At 39.0% G+C, this 27,701-nt stretch overlaps 3 protein-coding genes, 1 long non-coding RNA gene and 3 other non-coding genes across 7 annotated transcripts in view; 4 read left to right on the top strand and 3 right to left on the bottom strand.

Annotated features, from left to right (window-relative positions):
* The window catches only part of LOC124390066 (polyadenylate-binding protein 1-like 2), a gene marked incomplete at its 3' end in the record, with an annotated part of 369,871 nt that overhangs the window by 42,547 nt on the left and 299,623 nt on the right, over window positions 1–27,701 (top strand). The window lies entirely within an intron of this gene.
* LOC124389743 overlaps window positions 1–27,701 on the top strand; it is a 379,509-nt gene that overhangs the window by 198,988 nt on the left and 152,820 nt on the right. The window lies entirely within an intron of this gene.
* trnar-ucu lies at window positions 6,758–6,847 on the bottom strand. The gene is given in 2 exon segments: window positions 6,758–6,793; window positions 6,811–6,847. It is a non-coding gene; the product is annotated as a tRNA-Arg (tRNA).
* Window positions 14,389–14,460, top strand: trnam-cau. The gene has a single exon. It is a non-coding gene; the product is annotated as a tRNA-Met (tRNA).
* trnal-cag lies at window positions 15,235–15,318 on the top strand. Its single transcript has one exon. It is a non-coding gene; the product is annotated as a tRNA-Leu (tRNA).
* LOC124389741 (little elongation complex subunit 1-like) lies at window positions 21,770–24,479 on the bottom strand. The gene is made up of 7 exons (XM_046855205.1): window positions 24,333–24,479; window positions 23,874–24,042; window positions 23,566–23,726; window positions 22,607–22,790; window positions 22,301–22,401; window positions 22,117–22,206; window positions 21,770–21,996 (listed from the first exon to the last, which is right to left on the bottom strand). The coding sequence occupies exons 3-7, from the start codon at window positions 23,648–23,650 to the stop codon at window positions 21,791–21,793; spliced, it is 666 nt and encodes a 221-aa protein (XP_046711161.1). The 5' UTR covers window positions 23,651–23,726; window positions 23,874–24,042; window positions 24,333–24,479; the 3' UTR covers window positions 21,770–21,790.
* On the bottom strand, window positions 26,043–27,226 carry LOC124389754. The gene is made up of 2 exons (XR_006926636.1): window positions 26,562–27,226; window positions 26,043–26,154 (listed from the first exon to the last, which is right to left on the bottom strand). It is a non-coding gene; the product is annotated as an uncharacterized LOC124389754 (long non-coding RNA).

Raw genomic sequence — 27,701 nt, 5'->3', positions numbered from 1 at the left:
CTGTGGAATTATGACTAAGTTTTTTATTTTTAATCCAAATGTTAACAACAAGTCGAGAGTGTGTCCACCACTATGAGTGGGTCCTATAACATTCTGATTAATTCCGACTGAATCTAGAATGGACACAACTGCTGCTCTTAAGGAGTCTTCCTGATTATCAAAATGAATATTAAAGTCTCCAACAATTAATGCTTTGTCTAAAGAAGTAGCTAGATTTGTAATGAAATCTGCAAATTCTATCAGAAAATCAGAGTAGGGCCCTGGGGTCTATAAATAATAATTAGTGGAATTAACTGACTTGACCTGCTTTCGGACACTGAATATTTTATGTTGGTGTAGAGAACTTCAAATGTTTTACATTTGTGTTTAGTCTTTTGTGTGACGTTTAGATTATTATTATAAATAGCTGCTACTCCGCCTCCTCTGCCATTTAGACGGGGTTGGTGTATGTAACTATACCCAGGAGGACTCGCCTCATTTAATGCTACATATTCATTCGATTTAATCCATGTTTCTGTCAAACACATTATATTAAACTCTTGGTCGGTAATAATTTCGTTTATAGTAAGCGCTTTTGGCGTGAGAGATCTAATATTCAACAATCCTATTTTTAGATCAGAGGTGCTGGCTGTGCGTTCAGTCCTATTTAATTTAATGTTAATCAGAATAATCTAAACACTGTATATCTTGCACTTGTTGATATTGCACTCTGGTTAGACCCAAACTGCATTGAGTTGCCTTGTACTTATACATGTGTAATGACAATAAAGTTGAATCTAATCTAATATAAAACAGCTCTTACTTTCATAATGCCCACATCCCATCATTTTTTAAAGAGTATATTCTTTCCCCTGATTTAAAATGCCATTGTTTAAGAATAAAAGCTGATTTAAAATGTTCTCTCTTCCTTGTGGATTAAAATATACATGAGTTAAAAATGTGTCCTAGGCCCTCAACAGTTCTGGCAACCCCTCCATCATCCAATTCTTTGTTTTCATCCACAGTATGTTCTTTCCAAGATTGAAGTTGCTACACTTATCTAAGACAAAACTCATTGTTGCCTTTCATGGACTTTATTCATCCATGTACTTTTTTATCATTTTCACCCTCAGACTGTTTTTTCTTGGTTCCACATCCATTAACCCCAGTCCTCCCTTCTCTATTGCTCCTATTAAGGTGTTGTGTGCAATCCTTGCGGGCTTCCCTTAAAAAAATCTAAAAAACATTCTTTCAGCCTTTTTTCTGCCCACAACGGCATAGATGATGTGTATAAAATGTACCATAGTTTAGAAGTCATTAAAACGTTAAGAACTAAAACTTTCCCTTTTAGTGTTAATGTTCTCATTTTCCAAAATGTCAACCTCCTTTCAATCCCTCCTAATATTTCCTCCCACATTGTCTCTTCTGCTTTCTTTTCATCCCATCCCATTAAAACTTCTAAAATCTTTATTTCTTTTGCTTCCATAAAAGTAAAATGCTCCGTTAAAACCGCCGCCCTTCCGAATCTCATGTACACCGTTTTACCCTCGTTTATTTTGGCTCCTGAACCCCTACAGAACATTTGAATGATTTGCATTGCTTTTTTACCCCCTCCAGATCTTTGACCAATAGCGTTGTGTCATCCGCATACTGAAATATTTTATTCTTTTCTCCCTCGATGCCTAATCCTTTTATTCCTAGCTCTTGTTTTATAGTTAGTCCTAAAGGTTCCGCAATTAGAGAATATAAAAGTGCTGACAGCGGGCATCCTTGTCTTGTTGATCTGATTATTTTAAAACACTGTGTTAAAAACCCATTGCATTTAATTTTTATTTACCCTTTTTTACTGCACCTTTGTATAAAATCCTAAATTATCCAAACCCAAACCTCTTTAAAACGTCAAATAAGAAACTATGTTCCAACATCTTGAAAAACTATATAAAATTCACTCCCCAAACCATCTATTCCAGGAATTTTTTTTTTCTTTAATTCCCTTATTGCTCTTTTTATCTCTTCTTCTCTTATCTCTTCATCACATTCTTTTTGTCCACTTCCCATACTGTTGTTTTTATTTGTTTTAATAGATTCTGTTTCTCTTTTCTTTCACCCCCTCCGCTCTAAACAAACTCTCATAGCATATCTTTATTTCTTTTAATATATTTTATTTGTTTTTACAACCGTTCATGTTCAATCCTAGTTTTGCACATAAAACTCCCTTCCAATTGCCTCCTCGAATATTCCTTTATTTTTGTCATTTCTTTATCTCCATATATCAATCATGTTTTGTTCTTCGATTAATAGCTTCAGTTCTTTTCTTTTTTATCAGTGTTAAAAACCATTCCCTCAAACATTTCAAATTTACTGAAAACGGTATTAAAATCCCCCATCATAACAATTTCTTTGTATTTTTTTCAAAAAGCTCTCAAGGCACCAAAATACTCTTTCTTTTTGTTTTCTTCTGTTGGCGCATGAACATTAACCACAACTACCACTTTCCCCTCATACTCCATTTCTACAACCATACGTTTCCCTTCTTTATCGCTGTATATTGTTTTACATGTTGCGCCACTGTTTTCCCTTATTAAAAATGCTTCCCCTCTGCCCATCCTATCATCCCCATTGTTATATAACAACATTGTTTATTTATGTCTGATACTTTCACATCTATCAGTTGTCCTGCCTCCACTGTCACTGTCGCTTCCTTTAGGTAAACTCTTTCCTCAGTTCCTTTTGTTTCTTTTTTATTGATTTCATTGGCATCTGGTCGTCTTTTAACCAGTCCATTGTCGGGGTGCATTTCCTCCGCTATAGCCATGCCCATCACCATAGATCCGTCCATTATAAACCAAGAAAACCATGAAAAAAACAAAATAAAATAAAAAAAATAAGTGTAAGAAGATTTTTTACTTGATTTAGACCAACTGCTGTACCAATGTACTGTCCAATCTGACTGTAAGATATATCCATGTTATTACAAACCTCAGAATCTGAGATTGCTAGGGAGTTGTACCACTACAAACAGTTTGCTCATTGATAAAAAGGCCTATAATGTATAATGTGTTGAAATCACAGTGCAGTTGTAACCAAATTAGCTGATTTTCACTGCAGTTTGTATGGCCATGGTACCACGCTTACAGCAATAACAAAGGGGAGCTGCAACAAACCAACATTTAGCACCACTGTCCTAAGTGGTATGAGCTAGATCAGGGGTCGGCAACCTTCACCACACAAAGAGCCATTTGGACCTGTTTCCCACAGAAAAGAAAACACTGGGAGCCACAAAACCCTTTTGACATTTAAATTGACACTACATGTAACTTTTTTTTGCCTTTATGCTATGTATAATCAAACCATAATGTGTTGCATTTATGAAATCAATGAACTGCAGAGAGAATGAAATTACATTTCTGCATGCAACAAAAAAATTTGAACTCCTTAAAAAAAGACATTGGATTGAAGGTTACTTTCAAGTAAAATACTCAATGTCTATTTGAGTCCTTCTTCCACCGACAGCAAACCAAAAATGCCGTCCTCTTCTGTGTGCCGTCAACCAAAGTTTAAGAAGTCGTGTGCCAGTGGGTGTCACACATTAGCGGTTGTGACGCATATGAAGAGTGACAAAAAACTTTAACACGCTTTATTTAGATTTTACAAGATCACCAAAATCTTCAAATTTAGAATTACATTTTAAAAACTAACGAACTAAAATAAAATACATTTTAATTAAATTCTCATTATTTATTTTCCAAAGCCACAGGGAGCCGCAGAAGAGGGATGAAAGAGCTGCATGAGGCTCCGGAGCCGCAGGTTGCCAACCCCTGAGCTAGATCGTTTGCTCTTGGACCCAAGAAATGTTGTATTGGTTTCATGTAAGAGATTTTTAAATGATATTTAGAACAATTACTGTACCATTGGACTGTTTACTTTGGATTTAAGATATACCCATGTAACCAACACCTCAGAATCTACCATTGCCTGCCAGTTGAATCAACACAAGCAGTCTACTAATGGTTGTGCCGATAAGACAAAACAGTTGTGCCCATGTTCCTAATCTTTGCTAATCCGAAGATTAGTGTGGGCTTTGAATGTGTGAGCACAAAGTATGGAATGATTCTGTGTCAGGAATATTTGTTGGAACATCCGATTAGGGTACAGCAAAGTTTTGGTCAAACGAGTAGAACCATGTGGAACAAGAGGAGATTTTTTTGAATACCGCATCCAACAAAGTGTTACACACGAGGTCCACAAGTGTGTTAGGATGAAGGTATATGGTTCATTTTATTTCAAACTATTTTCAATCAGCAAAACAAAACTCTCACTCAACATGGATCAGGTGAAAAACCGCATTTTTTAAAGACACAGACATTAACATGTTCAATCAAGACAACATAAAAAGAAAAAAAAACAGAACCATTACAAAACCCAGAAGAAACAAATTTCATCAACATGAACAGTACATTGAGTTAACCATTATCAGCAAAATAAGGAAAAATAAAACATCTCCTGTTTAATCCCAATGTCTGAGACGTGTAGGTTGAGCCACAGGAGTCAGTTACAGTTACGCAAGGATACAATATTGGCTTACCCAAAATCACATTTATAAGTATCTCCTGTGTTCTTGTAATGCGTCTGTAGCTCACATCATTGTGCACCATGAAATCAGCTTCATTGTCTATTCTTTAAACACATACAAAATCCTTCTGCTGGTCATTTGTACAATCAACTCAAACAACCCTACTATATTAATCACCGGTATTGGGCACTTTTCAATGCAATTTAGTCTCTTATGGCACTTCTTCCAAGTCTTTCTCCTGCACAAAACTGCCTATTGCCATACTTTTACCGGTATGCCATCATCATATCTGTTTAAACGGGGTCAACAGAAAATTCAACAATTTATTTTCTAACACATCAATTGCATCTGTAACTTAAAAAAATGGTATTCATCATATAACATAAAAATAAGTCAAATGAATGTTATTTTTTTTCCCTCTACATGTATCCCTTCCTGAAAATGTGTATGCATGTAATGCTTGTGATTTATACTATTCCAGTGTAGGTTGACCTAGTGTGTGGTAAGTAAATGTCTGCTTTTGCTTTCTTTTTCTAGAAGGATATGATTTCTGTGGCAATGTAGGTTCTGGCCTCTGGACCCCATCTACATCTAGCTCATAGACGTCTTCATTTGATTTAGTCCTTGTCAGTTCTGGTTGCCTCTCAAATCTCTCCAAAGATTTTGTGGAATTCTGAAACATCAACTGAAGGTCTGCATATTGTTTTTTTTTTTTTAACTTTGCCAGCTCATCTTCGTCCTGCTTAAACTCTTTTCTGCCTCCCGAAAGTTCTCATTTTTCATCCGTTTAATTAACCCTCTGGAGTCTGAGGGTGTTTTTGGCCGCTTGAGAGATTTTGACATGGTCTTACATTTGGTTCTTTTTAGTTGCTTTTAAAATATATTATTGACAAAGGACTTATTACACTGTCTTCAGCACAAACTGGGCTACCATAATTTGTAAACAACTTATATGTGTGTGTTTGTATTTTTGACAAAATAAGGTTTTTGCGTGGTTTTTGAAAAATAAAAAAAAACAACTCACTGATATAAGGCCACAAAACCTATAGTAAACATGTTTTCCCAAGACTTTTTGAGAACAGAGCTTCTAATGTAGGTTTTTTTTTAATCATGTGAAAATCGTCCTGCCTGCTCATTTACCTTAAACAATACTTTGATTTAAAATTTAAAAGACACTTTCTACTTTGAAAGGCCATATGCGAAGAGGCGTCGACATGCTGTGACTGACAGCTTCGTAGACAATGGGTCGCATAATGAGCTGCCAATTACATAATGAGCTGTGGATCACTGAGCCAGGATCTGAGTGAGAAGTACAGTACTACAAGAAGAAATGCGCTTCCTTAATGGTTTATTTAAAATACACATTAGCAAGGACAGCTTTAAAAAGGGAATTGTGTAACAATAAAACAATACAGTACAGTATGTATAAAAAATAAAGAGTGCAACAAAAACAATAACAATATACAGGGTTCCGCAAATCCTAGCCTGTAGGGCTACAATACTATACATTAAATAATAATAGTGTATCCATTTGAGGAATCGGCAAGAACAAACAACGTGAACCCCCACTTAGTTGGCTTGGCTTTTATGTACTGTGTCCTCCCAGTGTTAGCTTTGCATGCTACCATCCTCTCATCCACGGCTAAATGTCTACTAGGATGATAAATTGCTTTGCATGTCTTACGGATTGCGTCCATAAGCGGTTTCACTCTTAACAGACGTTCATGTTCAGATGTGTCCCTCTTTCTGTCATTTTCTTTGTCTGCATCTGGGTGACTTATGTGTACATTCCACGAACTTGTCCTGTATCTGTCCCTTGACATAATTGTTGCTGGAAAGGGAACTGTGAAAATTCTGCTCTATTTCTAATTCACCAGTAGTCTATGATGGAGGGCAACTTTACCATTGCCATGTAAAATAAGAGCCCAATGTGGCAATACATCTCACTCACGGTTACATCTCTCCATTTGCATTTGCGTCCCTTGGCTATTGACTTGGCAGCATAAGCATTTGTGTTGTGGCACAGAGTTGACACAACACTCTCCGGGAAAAACATTTTATATAGACTACATGGAAAATGAAAGTCAGAAGACCTCAGTTGAGTTCCAGGTTCATGTGCGGTTCATAGAACGAGAAGCATTCTTGGCTCTTCAATCTACCTGGTGTACAATTAATGTTACTAGAGAGACAAGTGGAAAAGCACGACGACTCTGGTGGGATTCGAACCCACAACCTTTGAATAGCTGTACCGCTGAGTCTAGAAGTCCAACACGCTATCAATTGCGTCACAGAGCCCTACCTTGCACAGTAACTGTTCATCTTAATGGCTGGCTCGTAGTTTGTATAAAAGCACAGTTTTTTTCATTGCTAACAAATACTATCAAGCTTTAAAAAGGGTCAGAGCAAAGCCTGCAATTCACCATTCAGTGCCCCAGAGAAACAAAAGGTTACTTTTGTAACCCTGGTTCTCTGAAACATCGAGTGGAGAGATCCACCTATGGGAAGGACATCCGTACCTGACCTCTGCAGAAGCATCCAATTGCACCAAGTCTGGCTTGACAGACAGGAGCTTGGTGGATCTTTCCACTCGATGTTTCAGAGAAAAAGGGGAACTATACGCTTGAAACATACATAACTAGGCCGGGCAGACGGAGTTAAAAAGAGTGCAGGCCTAGTAGCACGTGGCGACAAAGAGCCCACACCAAGACCGCCAGGAGGCTGCACGCCTCTCGATTCATACACTAAGGGGAAGGCCACTACCAGCCAACGAGAAAGGCATTGCTTAGAGAAAGGGTTCCCCGTGTTTTCGCAGGGCCCAAGAGATGAAGAGCTGGTCGCTCCTTTGAAAAGGGTTTGTCCTGTCCAAGTAAACCTGTAGGGAACGTACAGGGCACAACGCATTTAACCCCTGGTCCTCCGCAGAGGAAAAAGGATGAAAGGCGGGGAGCACAATCATCTCACGAGTGAAGGCTGGAAAGCATTTAGGCACGAAGGCCGGGTTAGGCCTAAGCAAAACACTATCTCCTTTGAACGAGAATTCGGAGCACGAGGAATGAACCTAGAGCGCATGCAAATGACTGACACGTTTGGCGGAAGCCAAAAACCAGAAGTCTAGCTGTCCTTAAGGACTTAAGCTTGAGGGAGATATCCCAAGAACCCAATCTGGGACTACACCTTCGGTGACCGGGATGGAGCTGCACGCGCCCTTCATAAATCTACGGAAAAAGAGGTGCTGTCCCACCGTAGTGGCGTGACACGCAGGGATAGCCGCTAAATAGACCTAGATCGTCGAAAAGGTTCTGCCGCGTTCGACAAGGTCCCGCCAAAAAACCCAGAATGTCAGCGACTGAGCACCGATATGAAACGAGCCGGTGTGTCTTGCACCGCGCTCAAACACACGCCACGCGCAATCATAAAGAGAACACGTGAAAGAGGCCCTGTCATTCTGAATTGTGGTGATAACACGCGAGGGGCGCCCCCAAAAAGTTCAAATTCGCCCTCACAGGGGCCAGGCCCAGAAAGCCACCCTGTCTGGGCGAGGATGATAGATTTCCCGTCCGCTCGGGCCACGAGGTCCAAGGTTCAAGGTCCAAGGTTCCGCACAAAAAGTGCCTGGCCGAACCTCTCACATAGCAGCCTCCCTATCTGAGGGTGGAGCCGCCACTCTCCGTACAGTGGGTTTCCATCGACAGAAGGTCTGCGCCCCTGTTTAAAACGCCCAGGATGTGAGTCGCCCGTAACGACAGGAAATGCCATGTGCTCCATACCAGCAACATGTGAGCTAGAACGTGAAGCTTTGGGGAGCGCATGCCGCCCTGACGGTCGATATGTGCTACAGCTGTCGTATTGACGTAACGCACCAGCACATGATGCCCCTGCAGGCGAGGCAAAAAATGCTTCAGAGCTTCAAACACAGTAAGGAGCTCAAAATAATTCATATGGGCCGAATGGAGTGAGTTCGGCCATACACTGTTCACTGATCTGCCATCCTGCGTGGCTCCTCACCCCGTTAAGAAGGCATCTGTCGTTACCACTTTCCACAGCATGATCACACCGAGAGGGGTCTCTTATGCACGTAAAATTCCGCATCGCTCCAGTGGCTCAGTGCGGCCATGCGTGACAGCGGCAAAGATTGCGCAACGGGCCGAGATGAAGAGACAAATCTACTTCATGAAAGCCCTCATTCTCAGAAGGCATGGAGGCAAAACACGGACAGCCGAAACCATAAGACCCTTTGATCTGAGACATGTGTGAAACTGTATGCGCTTCTTCCCTGAACCACGCGAGACAGTTCATGAATGAATAGATGCGCTTCTGTGACAGGTGCATGCGCATCGTAACAGAGTTCAGCTCCAGACGCAAGAATATGACCTCCTGAACGGGAGTGAAATTGTCCTTGTCCGCACTGACTCCGAAACCGAGCGCAGCGATATGGGAGAGCACACAGGCAGTGTTTTGAATCACTTTCTTACTTGAATCGGCTATAATAAGCCAATCGTGTATGTATGTCAGAGTCCCGAAAACCCGCTGTTTTTAGCAGCGTAAGTTTTGCCTCCGCACACAGACAGGATGTCCTCGGACTCAAAGCGAGACCGAACGGAATGACCGTGAATTTGCAACACACGCCTTGGTAGGCGAACGAAGGAATTTCATGAGTGGAGGATAGATGCTAATGTGAAAAAAAAAAACATCGCTCAGATTGGTCGATCATTCTGCTGTATCGAATGAATGAGAGAGCCGTGTGATAACAGTCTGAAATTGTATTTCCTTGAATGTTTGTTCAACACAGAGATCCTGAATAAGACGGAAAGAACCCTGAATACACAGATGTGGGGACACAACCCCAATCGCTCTCTTCTCGAGAAGATATTACAGCATTCAGAATGTGAGCTGAGCTCTAGTCCGTATAGGACCATACCACTCCGTTGAACCGCGGGAGGTGATATGGCAAACTGACGCCTGTAAACCCTCGTGACTGTGTGAATCACCCAATCAGAGGCCGAGACAGACAGACAGCCTGTCACGTGACTCACAGAGACGAGTGTTTTATTGAGGCCAGGTGTCACAACAGCAGACATGTGAGCAGAGCCTGGATAGCTCAGTCGATAGCTTGTCTGAATCTTCCCTTAATGTCAAAATGCCATGAACCTTCCTCTTGCACAGACTGACCATCCAGATGTTTTCCAAATTCTACCCATACATGAGTAAATAATGGTTTAGTCTCACTGTGGAAAGCATCCTTTATGGTGTTAATTTTGACCAACAAATAGCTTTGACAATATTTTTGTTTAAACCCAAAAGATATTCCCATTATCCTTCCAAGCAAATAACATTGGTTTAAACTTACTTCAACTGTGACATTATTTGACGTGTCACTAAAACTTGTTTTGTTTGCTACAGTTTCTAAGATACACAACAAAAGTCCAGAGTGAGTTGATGGATTGCCGTGCTGTTTGTTGACCACGCCTGTAAACTGACCAATCAATGCAGGGTTTGTTTAAAGTTCTAGCCAATCATTGGACTTGTACAGAGGGGCCTATTGAGTGACGTCATAACCCGGTTACTGCGCTCAACAAGGTCCTGTAAAGTTGGTGTTATTTTTTTATTTTTTTGCATCCATGCCAGAATTTATTTACCGTATTTTCCGGACTGTAAGCCGCTACTTTTTTTTTCCATTCATTAAACAATGAAGCGGCTAATTTATGGATTTTTCCTAGGTTTTTCCCGGTTTCACAAGCTTCAAGCCAAAAAACTGAGCCCCATAAATCGCACTCCTACTGAATCGGGCCGCACCACATCATAAATATGGATGAGGTTCCTCTGATGTTTGACCTGCCTCTCACTCGGACAACCGGGAATGAAAAAACGCACTTTACCTGTGAGCTGCACCGCATCGGAAGAAAAGCTTCACCGATGGTGATTTTTAAACGCACGATGATGCCAAAAGAAAAACTTCCGAGAGAAATTGAAGGAAGGAGGAAAACAGTGAACGATGACTTTCTTGGTAGGCTACTGTTTAGATACAAGCCGTGTAACAGACACTGTCTTTCATTAAAGCCTGTGTAAAGTTCATTAGTTTCAATGTAGGCACCTGCGGCTTATTGACAGGTGCGGCGTATTTATGTTCAAAATAAAAATCTTTGTCAAATTCAGTGGGTGCGGCTTATATTTGGGTGCGCTTAATTTTATTTGTATTTATTTGTGTATTTTATGTATTGATTAATTTTTGATGTAAACAACGCAAAAATAACAGAAAATATCTTAAACCTTTTTCCTGTAAAGCAAATAACATTGGTTTAAACTTACTTCAACTGTGACATTATTTGACGTGTCACTAAAACTTGTTTTGTTTGCTACAGTTTCTAAGATACACAACAAAAGTCCAGAGTGAGTTGATGGATTGCCGTGCTGTTTGTTGACCACGCCCATTATGTCTGTAAACTGACCAATCAATGCAGGGTTTGTTTAAAGTTCTAGCCAATCATTGGACTTGTACAGAGGGGCCTATTGAGTGACGTCATAACCCGGTTACTGCGCTCAACAAGGTCCTGTAAAGTTGGTGTTATTTTTTATTTTTTATTTTTTGCATCCATGCCAGAATTTATTTACCGTATTTTCCGGACTGTAAGCCGCTACTTTTTTTTTCCATTCATTGAACCCCACGGCTTAAACAATGAAGCGGCTAATTTATGGATTTTTCCTAGGTTATTCCCGGTTTCACAAGCTTCAAGCCAAAAAACTGAGCCCCATAAATCGCACTCCTACTGAATCGGGCCGCACCACATCATAAATATGGATGAGGTTCCTCTGATGTTTGACCTGCCTCTCACTCGGACAACCCGGAATGAAAAAACGCACTTTACCTGTGAGCTGCACCGCATCGGAAGAAAAGCTTCACCGATGGTGATTTTTAAACGCACGATGATGCCAAAAGAAAAACTTCCGAGAGAAATTGAAGGGAAGGAGGAAAACAGTGAACGATGACTTTCTTGGTAGGCTACTGTTTAGATACAAGCCGTGTAACAGACACTGTCTTTCATTAAAGCCTGTGTAAAGTTCATTAGTTTCAATGTAGGCACCTGCGGCTTATTGACAGGTGCGGCGTATTTATGTTCAAAATAAAAATCTTTGTCAAATTCAGTGGGTGCGGCTTATATTTGGGTGCGCTTAATTTTATTTGTATTTATTTGTGTATTTTTATGTATTGATTAATTTTTGATGTAAACAACGCAAAAAATAACAGAAAATATCTTAAACCTTTTTCCTGTAAAGTTTAAATAACATTACATTACATATATACAACATAAAATAATTATTTTTATATTTTGAATATGAACTGTTTTTATTTTATTTTTTTTACAAAGCTTTTGCTCAGCAGCTCTCAGTGTCTCTCTGTTTTTAGTTTCATCAATACGTCTGGTAATTGTGTAATCTGAGAGGAACTTCAGCTATTTCTTTAACTGCGTCAGGGCCGAGCATCTTGTTGACAGCGGCTTTGCAGGCAGGTAGCATTAATGTCTCTGCCATAGTGTGGGGCTTTTTTTTTATTAGACTACGAGTTCAGCTACTAGGTAGCTCACTTTGAGATCTCTCTCATTCACCATTGTGTTTTTTTTTATTTTTTTTATTAAAGTTGAAGTCATTTATTCTATTGTCATGAATAAACAAGGTCATTATTGCGCCACCTACTGTCACCCAATTACTGTATATGGTGGAGTATTTTCATTACTTTGCCAGTCACTACATCAGAGGAACAGCCAATAAACAATGCAAATTATTTTCAGTAACTTGATAATCATTTTCTGGAGCAATATGAGACCAGCTCTCTCATCCACACTCCCAAAAAACATTAGTTGTTTGTACAGGATGAAGGCACTATAAAATTCTCATCACAGTGTTAAATAAAACCTGACACACTGCTCACATCCTCACACAGCTCCTTAATAGGCCAGATGTGTGAGCTTTTCTACTGCACTCTGGTCTGAGAGAGAGAGAAAGAGAGATATACATATAAAACAAACAAATGATTACGTAATAACTTCAATTCTCTTCTTCCTTCATCAGTTTTGAAAACCACCCCCTCACCCACTTCAAATTTACTGAAAATGGTATTAAAATCACCCATCATAACAATTTCTTTGTATTTTTAAATACTATATTTTTTTTCCGTTTTTTCCGTTGGCACATGAACATTAACCACAACTACCAATTTTCCCCTCATGCTTTAATTCTACAGCCATACATTTCCCTTCTTAATCGCTGTATATTGTTTTACATGTTGCGCCACTGTTTTCCCTTATTAAAAATGCTACACCTCTGTCCATCCTATCATCCCTATTGTTAAATAACACCTCTCCTTTCCACCTTTTCTTTATTTCTGTCATTAATTTCTTTCCTCCAGTTAGTCTTCTGTAACAAAATATTATCTTTAGCTTTGCAGATTTTCTTAATTTTCTCAAATTTTCTTATATCTGTTAATCCTCTGGCATTAAAAGCCACAATTCTTAGCAGCATAACGCATATTAGAGCAATGACAGATACCATCATCTCAGTCCATCTCCTCCAAGTCCTTTAGCGAGTCAAACCTGTTTTCAGTATTTACTATGTCTTGTTTATGGACCTTCTTCCTGGCAACATCTATATTGTGTATGACCTTTACTGACCTCATTCTTTTCGTTGGTTTCACTTGCTTGTCCTCCTTTTCTTTTCCCTCTTCACCTTCCATTCCTGTTTCTTGTTCGCGATCAGGTCATTCTGCAGGCTGTCCATCAACTCCATTTGAGTCCATAAGTCTCCGTCCTGTTGTGTGTCCACTGATGTCTCTTTCCCTTGGTCCTTTTTCTCCACCCCTCAAATCCTTTAAACGTCCTTTCTGCTAGTATCCTCGGATTCCTTTTTTGTTCTTTTTTACAGTGGCATTTTATCTTGATAATTCAATTAGGAGGTGGATCATTGTCTCCCAAAGTGTAAAGAGCATTATTCGCCATGAACCTTGACACTTTCTCATGTACAGCTTTTGTAAAAGAAAAGTGTCACATAAAAGCAAATCAGTGTATGGCTTTACACTGCACACTGGTCTGCATAATCCAGTCCTTTAATGTTTTCTAAAAATAAACTTAGTATGTGTCATTTGGACCTTTTGAATATACAAAAAAAGTAAAATAAAATCCTATCATTTTATTTCATATTGGTTGGACTATTTTGCAGATTAAGAAAAAGCTCTACAAGGAAATTGTGATCAAGGATTCCTTTATGGCAATCTGAACACAAGTGTTCTTAGGCCAGAGTAATTTTTACTCATACATTTAATAAATGTCACAATTTTATATGAGCCACCTTTCATTGGGAATAAGTGTAAGAATGTAGTGCTTAAATGTGATTAGCAGAGAGGTGGAAATCGATTAAGATCACAGATAAGGATGAGTATCGCTTCAGAGTGAAGAAAAGTAAAGCGAAGAGTTGAAGAGAAGAAATGCTGGAACACAGCTCTTTAACACTGCAGCAGCATGTTTTGAAGTCAAACCCGTAGATAATTAAAATGCCAACAAAATACATCCATGAGTTTTGCGAGTTCATTGTTTGGCCTACACATGGTCACCATAGCAAAAGTCTAGGTTTCATTTGAGATCACTGGCTTGAACACTTGTTTTTTTATCATGATAGCTGAGCATGGTCTCTGACTAAATCCTTTACATTGTAATCCAAATTCAATTGAAGCTTCATCTGATATTGACAAGAACCCCACTGGGTTTCCCAGCACCGTTTGGAAGCTAGAAGAGAAGATCCTAGCCACTCTTTGCCACAAGATGTGAGTCCCGTCTTGGTTGCTTGCAGTGAGCAGAGTGGCGCAGCGGAAGCGTGCTGGGCCCATAACCCAGAGGTCGATGGATCGAAACCATCCTCTGCTAACTGTTACCTGTTTAATACCTCAGTCCCATTCCTCAATGGCAATCTGAACACATAATGCCATCAAGGTATCCAAATTCTGTGTTCAACATCTGCCTATATGCACATTTTCAGCTAGCCTAAGGACAGTTAGGCCAAAGTCATTTTTAATCATACATTTAATAAATGCCACATCATTTTATATGAGCCCCTTTTCATTGGGAATAAGGTTAAGAATGTAGTGCTCGCATGTGATTGGCAGAGAGGTGGACATAGATTGAGATCACAGATAAAGATGAGTATCACAACAGAGTGGAGAAAAGTAAAAAACAATTTCCAAATCCTATTACTCTAATATCTGCATGTGATGAGTACATGGGTGAAAAGGACAAATGCTGGATTAGAATGACCTGCCTACTTTGTGCACCAAACAGAAAGATTGCCATTGGTTTCCTTTTGATGCAGGCATGCACCAGTTGACTCATTGATGGATGTGCAGGGGTCATGGAAAACCTTCCATAATCATGGCTGAAAGGATAAGGTGACGGACCTAAAATCCGTTGGGGTCTCAATGCGCCGTGTTAAAATCATGCCTACTACATTATTTGTGATCTTAGTGCTTTACAAATTCCCCACAGATTGTTCCATCAGAACACAACTCTTTAACACTGCAGCAGAACTATTTAAAGTCATCCACGTAGATAATTAAACCGCGAACGAAATACGTCTTCTACATTTGCGTGTTCACCATATGACCTAGACATGGTCACCAAGGCGAGAGGCATTAAATCCTGGCTGTCAAGATGGCCGAGCGGTCTAAGGCGCTGCGTTCAGGTCGCAGTCTCCTCTTAGAGGTGTGGGTTCGAATCCCACTTCTGACAGGTGTGTACCCTCTTGGTCATTTTTTCTGAACTGAGCCCATGCAGGGAAGACTTGTTGAGTTGATACTGATACTGAGTTGATACTGAAAGAACATGAGAAAAAACTATTTAACATGCTGACTCTGTTCGATTCTACAGTTTGCTTGGATAATGCTCAAGTCTTCTGCTGCTTGTTTGATACTGAAATATTTTGGCAAAATTTTATTAAACATCGAAGACTCATCCAAATGCTTGAGCATGTCTTTGGACAAAAATAGTTGAAACCTCGCTGTGACACACCAGTCTAGCTTTCATTTGACATCAGTGGCTTGAACACTTGTTTTGTTATCATGATAGCTAAGCATGGTCTCTCATTTGAACAGAATCTGGTTCCAGGAATGGCACAAAAGTGTGCAACTGTGTGGCTAAATCTGTGTGTAAATAAAGTGCAATAGGAAAATAATGCAATGTCTTATCTGCTAGTATCCTCAGATTCCTTATTTTTTCGTTTCTATAGTGGCATTTAATCTTAATAAATTCAATTAGGAGATGGATCAATGATGAACCATGACACTCTCTTATTTACAGTGTTTGTGAAAGAAAAGGTGTCACCTAAAAGTAATTCGGTGTATTGCATAATGTGAACAGGACAGATTTCACAACAATGCTGTACATAGTACACTGATCTGCATAATCCAGTCTTTTATTGTTTTCTGAAAACAAGCTTAGTATGTGTGTTTTGGACTTATCTGGTTGTTCAGAGAAATAAATACAAATGTGTATTACTTTTTGACTAAAAAAGGCTTAACTTGACAAACTGAAAGAAAAACTGTGTGCAGTGGAGGATAATCTTTGTATTCTATTTGACAAGAGCTTGTGAGACAGTTTAACATAGAGCTAAAACGAGCACCTTTTGACTAGCATTTACAGCGACCCTCGAACTCGACGGATCTAGGCTTTGGACCCGCTGATCAACATCTGCAGTATTAAAGGAAGGAGATCTTCTGTATTTGACCAAAATTATAAAATTGCAGCAGTGGGATTCAAACCCACACCGCCAAAGAGATTGGAGCCTTAATCCAGCACCTTAGACCACTCGGCCACGCTACCAGTAGCAAGGCTGGGATATGGGACCGCCAGCTTGTGGAGGAGATGCTGTCACAGCCGGCCATAATGTCAGCGGCATGCACAAAACATGCTTGACAAAAGACTTTTGCTCGAGAACAAAGTGATACAAAAACACACAACAGGCTGTGCAGAATTGGCAGTCCATTGCATTGCCCTCTGATTGTCAACAATCATCCACATATAATTACAGGATTCAGACGCAAGTTTTTTGCCACTGTCATTTTGCCACAGCTGCGACGATCCATCATGGAAACAGACAACCTTTGCAAAATAGAGAGCAACAAAAACAGCTTCGGAAATCCCACTAAAGGTGGAGACGACTTTTAAATTACTCTGGTTTTATGCTAAACAGTCTGTAAATAGATTACAAAGAAACAAAAGGAATCTTGAACCTCTGGCTGTTTGGAACTTGCCTTCCCTACACCTGCATGTGCAGGGTATTGTGTCATTCCAGTGTTAAATCAATGCAAAATGTTACATTGCATAGTCTAGCTCTTCTAAAACAGAGCTGCTTCATCTCCTCAATTTATAGAGTCCAGTGTTGGCTAGACACCTTTAAGTTACCCTGTTTTTATACTAAAATCTCATTTTCAGTACTATCTAACTTCTTAGCTAGCACCATGGCATATGCAGAGTATAGTGTCATTCCAGTTGCAAATCAATTTTAAAAATTAAATAAATTTTTTATGTGGCTACTTGGTTCTTGTTAGGTTCCTTGTTACATTACTGGTCCACAAACAACCGAATTCTTGAAGTGACCTTGCGCTTTGCCATGTGACCTGTGCTTTCTTCTCCTGGCTCATTGGTCTAGGGGTATGATTCTTGTGATTACTTCTATTTAATATACTGAGTCCATAATTGCCTGACAACCTTTAAATTACTCTAATTTTATGCTAAACAGTATGTAAATAGATTACAGAGAAACAAAAGGAATCTTGAACCTCTGGCTGTTTGGAGCTCGCCTTCCCTTCACCTACATGTGCAGGGTGTAGTGTCAATCCAGTGGTAAATTAATGCCAAGTGTTAGACTAAATAGTCTAGCTCTTCTCCTGCAGAGCTCCTTCATCTCATAGTTATAGAGGGCAGTATTGGCTGGACACTCTAAATTACACAGTTTCTGTTATTAAAATCTCTCTTTCAGTACTATCTTACATTTTAGGTAGCACAATGGCATTGCACTTTCTTCAATGAGAACCCCGAAAACAATTCACTACATAACTAATGCTTTGAAATAGGACCAATTCTCCCTGACATTGTTCTGCACTCTCAAAGCAAAAGCAACAGTAACTGTTTCAAAATGTTCGCATGGAGATCACGAGACATGTATTTGCAATGTACAGTGACATTTTATTACAAAAGTTTAAATCAAGTTCAAATCACTAATGAACCTTTCTGTTTCCTGCAGTTACAGAGGCAGCTTTGGCTAGACACATTAAAGTTTTCTCTTTTTGTTTTAATTAAAGACATATGCCAGCAAAGCACATTAACTATGCAGTGACATATCAGTAGACACTTCTTCCACAAGGAGTCTTTTTCGTCTAGAGAATTCAGGGTAGTTGATCCAGGATTTTACTTTGCATAACAAAAAGATCCATGGATCTCCAGCTGTTGGGTTCTCGCCTTTCCTTCAACTTCATGTGCTTGGCTTGTTGGTCTAGGGGTATTATTCTTGCTTTGGTGCAAGAGGTCCTGGGTTCAAATCCTGGACCAGCCCCGGTTTTACATTGAATAAACTGTGTGCGGGTGAACAAGAGCTATCAAAACACTGTATCAATGATAACGTGGATCTCGCTCGCTGCTTGTTCTCTCACAGCACCAAAGAGGTTGAAATCCAGAAAAAGTTGCTTCTTCTTCCAAAGCTACTACTCTGGTTTTATGCTTAACAGTCTGTAAATAGATTTAAAGGAAACAAAACGAATCTTGTGCCTCTGGCTGTTTGGATCTCGCCTTCCCTTCACCTACATGTGCAGGGTATAGTATCATTCCAGTGGCAAATCAATTTGAAATGTGGCTACCTGGTTCTTGTTAGGTTCCTTGTTACATTAGTGGTCCAGAAACAACCAAATTCTTAACAAGACCTTGCTCTTGTGTGGACATTTTATGAGGTTACCCTGGTGTACCAAAATTTGCCATGCGAGCTGAGCTCCCATCACCTTGCTCGTTAGTCTAGGGGAATGGTTTTTTGAGTGCAAAAGGTCCCGAGTTCAACTCTGGGAAGAGTCTTAGTTTTACACTAAATAAACTTTGTGTGGGTAAACACAAGCTGTAATAATGCTGTATGGTTGATAACTTGGTTCTCGCTTGCTACACGTTCCCTCACACCACCAAAGAGATTAAAATCCTTCAAGGGCGATTTCTTCTATTTAATATACTGAGTCCATAATTGCCTGACAACCTTTAAATTACTCTGGTTTTATGCTAAACAGTCTGTAAATTAATTACAAAGAAACAAAAAGAATCTTGGACCTCTGGCTGTTTGGATCTCACCTTCCCTTCACCTACATGTGCAGGGTGTAGTGTCAATCCAGTGGTAAATCAATGCCAAGTGTTGGACTGAATAGTCTAGCTCTTCTCCGATCTTAAATTTTAGGTAGCACCATGTAACGATTTTAAAATGTTAGCATGGAGAAGAGAAGACACGTGTTTGCAATGTACAGTAACATTTTATTACAAAAGTTTAAATGAAGTTTAAATCTCTAATGAGCCTTTCTTTTTCTTGCAGTTACAGAGGGCGGCTTTGACTGGACACCTTAAAGTTTTCGGTTATTTTACAGCAAGACTTGTTGGTCTAGTGGTATGATTCTCGCTTCGGGTGCGAGAGGTCCCGGGTCCAACTCCTGGACAAGCCCATGCTTTACAGGAAATAAACTTAGAGAGGGTAAAAAAAGTGCTATCAGAACACTGTATTGGTGATAACTTGTTAAATTACAGTTTTTCTCAACTGCTTTCAGTCATTTCTCAGATCAGAATTGAAGTTTGCAGATCTCCAAGTGCATTTCTCAAAACAACATGTACAAACTGCACAACATAGTGGATTCACAGTTTTACTGTACTGTCTATAGTGGTACTTACATACAGAAAACAAAGAAAACTACACATAGGCTATTTACCAACAAATGAAATCCTGAAAAAGACAAAGTGGGAAAAACTATACATGTACAGAAGGTAAAGGTGAAATTATATGGCAGTTTTCCTATGCGTTATGTCGGTCCTCTCTGTTGGGCCACAGATTCGCATCCACATCACAACATATATTTTCCCTTGCTATGCATGGTGGAAAGAATCTTCTTGAGTGCCTAATCCAGCCTTTGCATGCATCTGCTGAGATGTCCTCACATGTTGCATCCATGGCAGCCAGCAGTGTCATCCGCGTATGTGGCTGATGATCATAAACCTTCCACCTCCAAGCCGAGAAAAACTCTTCAATTGGGTTCAGGAACGGGGAGTAGGGTGGAAGGAATTCAATCAGCATTCTGCGGTGGTGGACAAACCACTGCCTGATGTTGTCACTTTGGTAGATCATCTCGATTGAGGCCCCTTTCATCTTCAGGAATGACATTTCTATAGAAATTGTCTAAGAATGTAAGGAGATGCTGTGTGTTGTACGGTCCCATAATAGGAATATGAGCTAGCACACCTTGGTCTGAAATAGCAGCACACATAGTGATTTTCTCCACGTTGGCCTGGGACATCAACAGTAGCTCTCTGGCCGATTAGATTTCTACCACGCCTTCTGCCTTTGGCCAGGTTGAAGCCAGCCTCATCCAAGTATATGAAGTTGTGAGGTGGTTCTTTTGATTCCATTTCCATTATGCTCTATATACCAGAAAAAACACAGTGTGCATAAATTACTGTATTTGTCTTCATTGTTTACAGCTACATCAAATGTAAAGATCTATGAAGGTCCACCAATATTAAATGTGTAGAAGTTACTCTTACAGTATAGTTGGTATACAACATACCTGTACAATCTGGAGTCATAGCTCTTTCACTCTGTCAGCATTTCTTTCAAAGGGTACATTGTACAGCTGCTTCATGGTGATTACATGTCTTTTCAAGACCCTGTCTATAGTTGAAATGCTCACAGATTGTATATTTTCAAAGATACTGTTGTCTTCAACAATAGCACTTCGTATCTCCCTTAGTCTTATGGCATTGTTAGACATAACCATGTTGCAAATTGCTTCCTCCTGCTGAGGTGTGAAAAGGGGCCCTCTGCCACCCCTGCGAGGTTGTTTTGTAGTCCTACATGAGAAAATATATTGTAAATTATAGAAGTATAAGGATCACAGGATTTGGATTCATACAGTAAATAACTAAGAATACTGTATGCATGGAAAACCTAAGGTGTGTTACAGTATATGTAACAGTAAGTCTACAGTATTACTTTACAGTACATTACATACCTGTTCTCTCTACAAAATGTTTGAATTATTGATGACACAGTTGTTCTTCCAACATTTGGCTGCACCCTTCGACCAGCCTCTTCCATTGTAAGGACATGATTAATAACGTGATCCACCAGTGTGGCCCTGATTTCATCTGGAATCGCTGTGTATCTTTGGCATCTTATACCCCTTCCTCTTCTGTGTCTCTGTACTCTTCCACCACGCAGTCTTAATCCTCTTCTTCTTCCTTCAGCTTTCATTATCAGAAAGGGGAACACTTGTGTTGTGCACTGTATATATATGTGACCTTGCCAAATCAGTCTTCATGATTTGCACCTCTGAGCTATTTCACAGAACTGGTTGATCATTGGTTAGTCTAGAGTTGCACATGTTTCTCTTTGTTAACGAGAGAAAGGTGAAAACTCACCTGAGAGCAATTTGTCAATTCTGGACATATTTCGTAGCAAACATGTACTCACAATTTGTAGAAATCTGTACAGACATACAATTCTGAGAACATGTTTACTCATTTTGATAGTACAGACTTCCAACCTGAGAAAAAGACTAATTGGTTTGTTGGTTGTGACATTTCAGCTGAGCCAGGACAAGTTATTTTGCACAGCAGGACAAAAGCAACAAGAATTGTCAAAAGCAGCTGACAGATGTACAGAACCATTTGCATGTTGTCCAAAAGCAATTGCAAATAGATGAAAACAACAAGACATTGCTGATATGATGTGAAGAACTAACAACAGGTTCTGACGGTGGGACGAGTAGTTTTGAGAAATGCAGTTCTGTTGTGAGAAATGACTGAAAGCAGTTGAGAAAAACTGTAAGAGGATGATTGGGACTAAAGGCAGACGATTGGGTGTGAAATGCACGACCTGCCACTGTAAAGAGACAATCAATAACACTGTGCAGATCTATTATGTATTTTATTTATCTATGTGCAAAAATATAAAAAATTTAATCTATTATTAATTATTTATTGTAATACAGTTTTTTGTCTTTATGTGCAAACAGAGAAAGCTGATCTGCTTTAGGCACTTGGTGACGGCTGGAGGAACGGGCTCTGTGAGGTCTTTTTTCCACGTCTCCAAAGCGTTCAGAGCGACTTTGGGGTTGCTGGGTGCCAGATCATGAGTAGCATAAACCACTGCGAGCTGCACCACCCACGGCAAATCTGCACACAAAATCCATCATATAATTAGGATTTGCTGAAGCACTTTCCTGTTGATAGAGAAGTAAAAATCTGAGAATAAAGATAGATAAAGGACTTGTTTATTTGATCCTTAAGTGATACCTTTTTGTCTCCCGAACTCAGCTACGCTTTTTGTTAGATCCTCAACTGATGCTACCACGTTCTCCCTAAGGCCTTGTTGGCCAAGTCGCCCTGTTTGAGATGGACAAAGAACATGAGTGAAAAACAGAAGAATCCAGAAATAATGTGAGATAATGCTCTAAAACGGGATTTACAGGAAACTTACCAAGTAGCCTGAAAATTGCTGCTACAGAGACGTTTCTGAACTTTGTTTCCTCTGTTTGTGTTTGTTTCAGCCAAGTATTCAAAATGAGCCAAACACTTTTTCTGATAAATAAAAAATTGGACATGTGTTTTTGTGGCAGTAATAGAATACCATCATTTGTAAGTTTATGCAACAAGAATAGAAAATTTGCAGTGTTTGGGACACACACTGTCTCATATTTCACATTTGCCGGTTTGCATCTATTAAATGTTTAAAAAACTAGAAAGATGAGAATTAAACACGTTGAAGCGGTTTCACATTCAGTACCGTATAACATGAAAGACGGTCCAAATCCAGCCCAGTTGTGCACAGAGAAGGTCCAGGCTGAATACGTAGTCCCAGGCAGCAGGACAGAGATCATCACCATACCAACTACTCTTCTGGAATGTCAGACTTTCAGAAGAGCCTTCAGTGTGCTGGTGATGGCTCTGTAGGGGTCTCCAGGAGGCTCCTGGCAGAAAATACATCTTTTCTTTAAAAACCAGATCAATGAAACAATATTTACAATAATATGATCATAACTGAAAGGTCACAACCAATCACAAGTGCAGTGATTGAAATACTGAGGTAGAGCTCTAACTGTGCATTCTGCTCTTTTATAACCTCCATTTATTAACTCTTATGTAAGGAGGAGTCCTAGAAAATGACCTCTAAATGACTCCAAGATTTTAAATACACATGCAAAATAGCACACAGCGTTACTAAAGGGTTTATGTATCAGACAGTAGCAGGTGTAAATAATGCTCTAGAATAGTACATGAGAATGTAATTTGAGGCACAAAGTTAGTTTGTTTTTTTAGTAGTAATAACAGTGTCACATGGTTCTATATCACTTCCTTTATTAGAATATTATGAAATACAGATTTATTAGCTTGCATGTTTATTGCACTGATCTGATCATTTTGTCATAAACAGCAGCATTAACGCTGGAGTTAAGTGCAGTTTCTTTGCTGCTGGTTATCAGCGTTTACTCACACTAATCAAAAAAGACTAAAATAGTGATGTCCTGTAACACTTTCAGCTTGAATGTTGTAGTAAAAAATTTATATTTATGAATTGAATGATTTAATTTAACATGAATTTATAATGAATTTGCTCCATAGATGACAGGGACATTTTAAATTAAAAATAGATTAAGAATGCAATAAAACCCGTTAAACGTCCAGTTAAAAAATGATGTTTAATGATTGTTCTGGTGACTGTTGTGATAAGAATCAGCTACTTACCATATCCCAGTGCAAACATTTTTTGAGCAAGTAATAAAACTTTCCGTATGCCTTCATTTTGCACACGATGTGAATGGCTCTGCATAAAGGGCTGTTATGGGAGAAAACACTTGGCCATGCTGTCACCATGACCAATATCAGTTTTGGGGCTTCAGAAAAGTCTGCAAAGGAAACAAAATGATACCACAGACTTAAAATACACTTTATAGGAAGAAATACAAAACCAAAAAAGAACACAGTTGACTTCTTTATATCACTGTCCAGATAATTTTTAGTAAATATATAATGAAATGTTAATATAATCTCACCTTCTTGAAGAAATCTGTAGGCGAGGGCATGTGCTTTATGAGAGTCTCCTCTCTTTTGACACAAGCCCACATAAACCCTACAGAGAGACTGCAGGAGTTCATGTCCCATAGACTCTTCCTCCACCTTGATCTTCTCCAAAACAGCTTTCAGAAATGTCTCTGCCAACGACTAAATGAGACAGAAGAAAAAAATCAACCAACTGAATCAAACATGTATTCAAGTCATGTATTTAAAACAAATATTAGGGAGTTAAGACTTGACTGTAGATTAGGTTTAGGAAAAGACTTTGCATAAACCAAAACCTGGAGTAAACATTTGACATGACAAATCATATCTACTGTTTAATTTTAGAACATCAGGACCAGTGAATTATGGATTGACTTTTAAAAATGAGAAAACTCAAATCCACAGCTAAAGAATTGAATGCACACTAAATAAAACAAAAGATAATAACTGACCTCGTTTACACCAAACTTGGAAATGACAGATTTTTCTTCATCTGTCAGAGAAGGAAGTTCACATTTCCCTTTAAGTAGTGCATCAATCAAGTTTGAAGATAAAACATCACCACAGGAATCCTGCAGTGTTTTTAATGCACTAGTGATGAGGGATAGTTTTGTGTTTTTGTGAGGTGCAGCATCAAGTCGAGGCTTTTTAGCAGCACTGGGTGGTGGCATGTCTGATGCAGCTCTCTTTGCTCTAATATGAACAAAAATGTGATCAATTCACATGTTACAGATAATTTTTGTTACACTGGGAATGTAATATTACAGGAAATTGATCAGTATAAATAAAGTAAAAACAGTAATAGAAACGTACTTGTTTGTGTTGGTGTCCTGCATCTTCAAATTTTTTGTATACAAAGTGTGTTTTTATTAAATATTTTGAGAATTATCCACAAGCAGTCTTGATTGTCCTGTCGCCAGAAAAAGAGATTGTTTGTGTACTGGTTTCCATGGAAACGGAGATTGTTTGTGTACTGGCTTCCATGGAAACGGGCGTGGCTTTGTGGCGTGTTCATTTGTTTTGGTTTCTGTTGATTGGTGCATAGTTGAAAATTGCTGCACCAATCAGAGATGCGGACGCAACCAGAGAGGCGGAGCTTCTAGGATCAAATTGCCGTCGCTGTAAAAGTGATGGGAAGATCGGATCATTTTAGTGACTCGGTTCTTTGAATCTCATTCAATAAAATGAACTGATTTTTTTTTTTTAAGTCATTTAGTTCTTCTACATAAACTACGGAGATTTTGCGATGCTTTGCTCACGCGCGTCCAGTAGAAAATGAACGAATGACTCTTAGAGACGAATCGTTCTTCTGAGTCACATTAAAGACTCGTTCAGAATCAAGGAATCGTTCATAACCGACTCATCACAACTCTGCATCATCAGTAATGCGCTCCGGGAGAAACTCCGTGTTCCAGGTGGAGGATGAAGACCCTCTGCCGGGATGGAGCGACTGTAAGCCCCCTGTAACGGTGACTTTCTAGGCTTCATGGGTTTTATTCTCTTTGCAACACCGAGTCCCACACTTTGAGAACCACTGAGCTAGGCTAACTAGCCGGCCAACTAATCTTAGCTTCAATAAGTTTCATCCTCAGGTTAAATATTCTACATTCAGTGAGTTATATATAAATTATAAATATCTTAATAACGATTAATTGAATGTATTCGTCTTTTGGCAAATTTGTGTCAAATATTCTAAAAAAATAGTTAACACAAAAGCAGCGCTAGCAAACTCGGCTAGCATGAGGCTAATGATGATGTCTCCTACACCATTAGCCGAAAAGTCCATTTCTGATCACTGCAACATTTATAGAAATATTATCACTCTTTTCTTCTTTATTTTTTCGAATTTTTTTTTCATTTTTTGTCAAATTTATCAGCTTTTCCCTGCAAGTCCACCTGTTTGAGGCTTTTATGGGTGATTTGTTTCTTAATAATAATAATAATAATAATAATAATAATAATAATAATTGTAATTATAATAATTATAAATTTTGCAACTAACATTTATTTCGACACTCAATTAATCTAATGATTTTTATCAATTAATTGAATAAAAAATAAAGTTTTATAATTAGATGTTTTGCTTATTATTACTGTATAAAATGCTAATTCAGGGTATTTATGTATAAAAATGTACTTAAAACAAATGCAAAAGTCACAAATTGAGTTTAACAATCTTTAATTTAGACATTTTAAAGCTTATAGTAGCTGTTTGTTGACGAGTGCATGTGGGATTTCAGCTTGAACACATTCACTCATGCTGATTTCTTCTTTCTGTAAAAACAAAACAAAAATAATTTGAGTATGAAAGATGAAGCAATTTGTGTAAATCAACATTTGGATTTCTAAGTTGACAAACACTTAAAAATCTATATAAATTATAAAAGATTTTATGATATAAACATCTAGAATATATAATGAATTGAATTTTGTATAATAATGAAATGATATTTGCATAAATTAAATATACAAACATTGAAAACAAGCATTTGAACGTAGTAAAGCCACAGTAAATCACGTTTGAGAACAGATAAGTTACTGTTGTAGGCAAATGCTATTAAAAGAGAATGAAACGGAGAAACGCAGCAAGTTACCAGACTTAATGAAAAAAAAATGAAAAAATATGCTTTGGTGTATAAATGCTGTTATTTGCTGCTTTTAGATTTAGTGTTTGTTCTCACCATTTTAATTGAATCATGACGATGTCGTGATCGAGTCGATTAGGCAACCTGATGCTCGCGAGTCACGACAGAACAGATCCAGTGCAACTGTCCAGAAGTTACAAACAAACAGTTTACACAATAACACTTCATTAAACTACACCATTTTCACATGATGAGGATGACGGCATTCGCTCACAACCAATTTCATTATTGATTATTATCGATTCGATTAGTTGTTGCAGCTGAAGACTGTCCCCTAAACATCTACCACCCCCTGCTGTCCACATTAAAATGAATTGATGCTAAAGTTCAATATTGCAGTTAAATGGATTACTGGCTGAAAAGGTTTAAGAACCTCTTCTAGCTGGTTCCCTCAAGTGCTTCCTGCTAGCAGTGATGATGAAATGAAAAATGAAAAATGAAAAATTAAATGAAGTGTTAACAGCTGTGTGTGTCTGTGTGTTACAGACTCAGAATATGACTCCCTTCACACCAAGCCAGAAGGTAGAGCCAAATAAAGAAAATGCCCCAGCAGTAGACACAGTTCCTGCTGTAGAAGAGCTTACAACTGTGGATGAGAAACCAGCTCTACCTCAAGTTCCAGCTGTAGAACAGAGTACAGGTCCACCTCATGTTCCAGCTGTAGAACAGAGTCCAGCTCCACCTCATGTTCCAGCTGTAGAACAGAGTCCAGCTCCACCTCATGTTCCAGCTGTAGAACAGAGTCCAACTTCACCTCATGTTCCAGCTGTAGAACAGAGTCCAGCTCCACCTCATGTTCCAGCTGTAGAACAGAGTCCAGCTCCACCTCATGTTACAGCTGTAGAACAGAGTCCAGCTCCACCTCATGTTCCAGCTGTAGAACAGAGTCCAGCTCCACCTCATGTTTCAGATGTGCAAGATGTATCCATGGCTGCAGCACTTCAGAAGCGCTTAACCATATACATGTTGGAGTCTGCAGATTTTGAAATGCAGATCCAGTAGGTGTTACACACACACACACAAACACACAGGCAGTTTTCAGTAATCTCTCTCTCTCTCTCTCTGTCTGTCTGTCGGTCTGTCTGCAGATGATCACCTGTTGCCTCTGGTAGAGAAAATCCACCCCGGTGAAGCGAATACAATTTAATGGATGCTGATTGGGAGTGAAAACAACTT

The sequence above is a fragment of the Silurus meridionalis genome, chromosome 8, assembly GCF_014805685.1.
Source record: "Silurus meridionalis isolate SWU-2019-XX chromosome 8, ASM1480568v1, whole genome shotgun sequence".
Lineage (NCBI taxonomy): Eukaryota > Metazoa > Chordata > Actinopteri > Siluriformes > Siluridae > Silurus > Silurus meridionalis.
Note: the sequence above shows the minus strand (reverse complement) of the source record. Positions and strands in the feature narration are given on the sequence as shown.

What these genes read in the sequence shown, in the direction of transcription:
- LOC124389741 (XM_046855205.1), bottom strand. Translation starts at nt 23,650, where the DNA reads ATGCAGAGCCATTCACATCGTGTGCAAAATGAAGGCATACGGAAAGTT. An exon ending in AATGTTTGCACTGGGATATG is followed by an intron (nt 22,791 to 23,565) that starts GTAAGTAGCTGA and finishes ATTTTCTGCCAG; the next exon opens with GAGCCTCCTGGAGACCCCTA. An exon ending in TGAGTTCGGGAGACAAAAAG is followed by an intron (nt 21,997 to 22,116) that starts GTATCACTTAAG and finishes TTTTGTGTGCAG; the next exon opens with ATTTGCCGTGGGTGGTGCAG.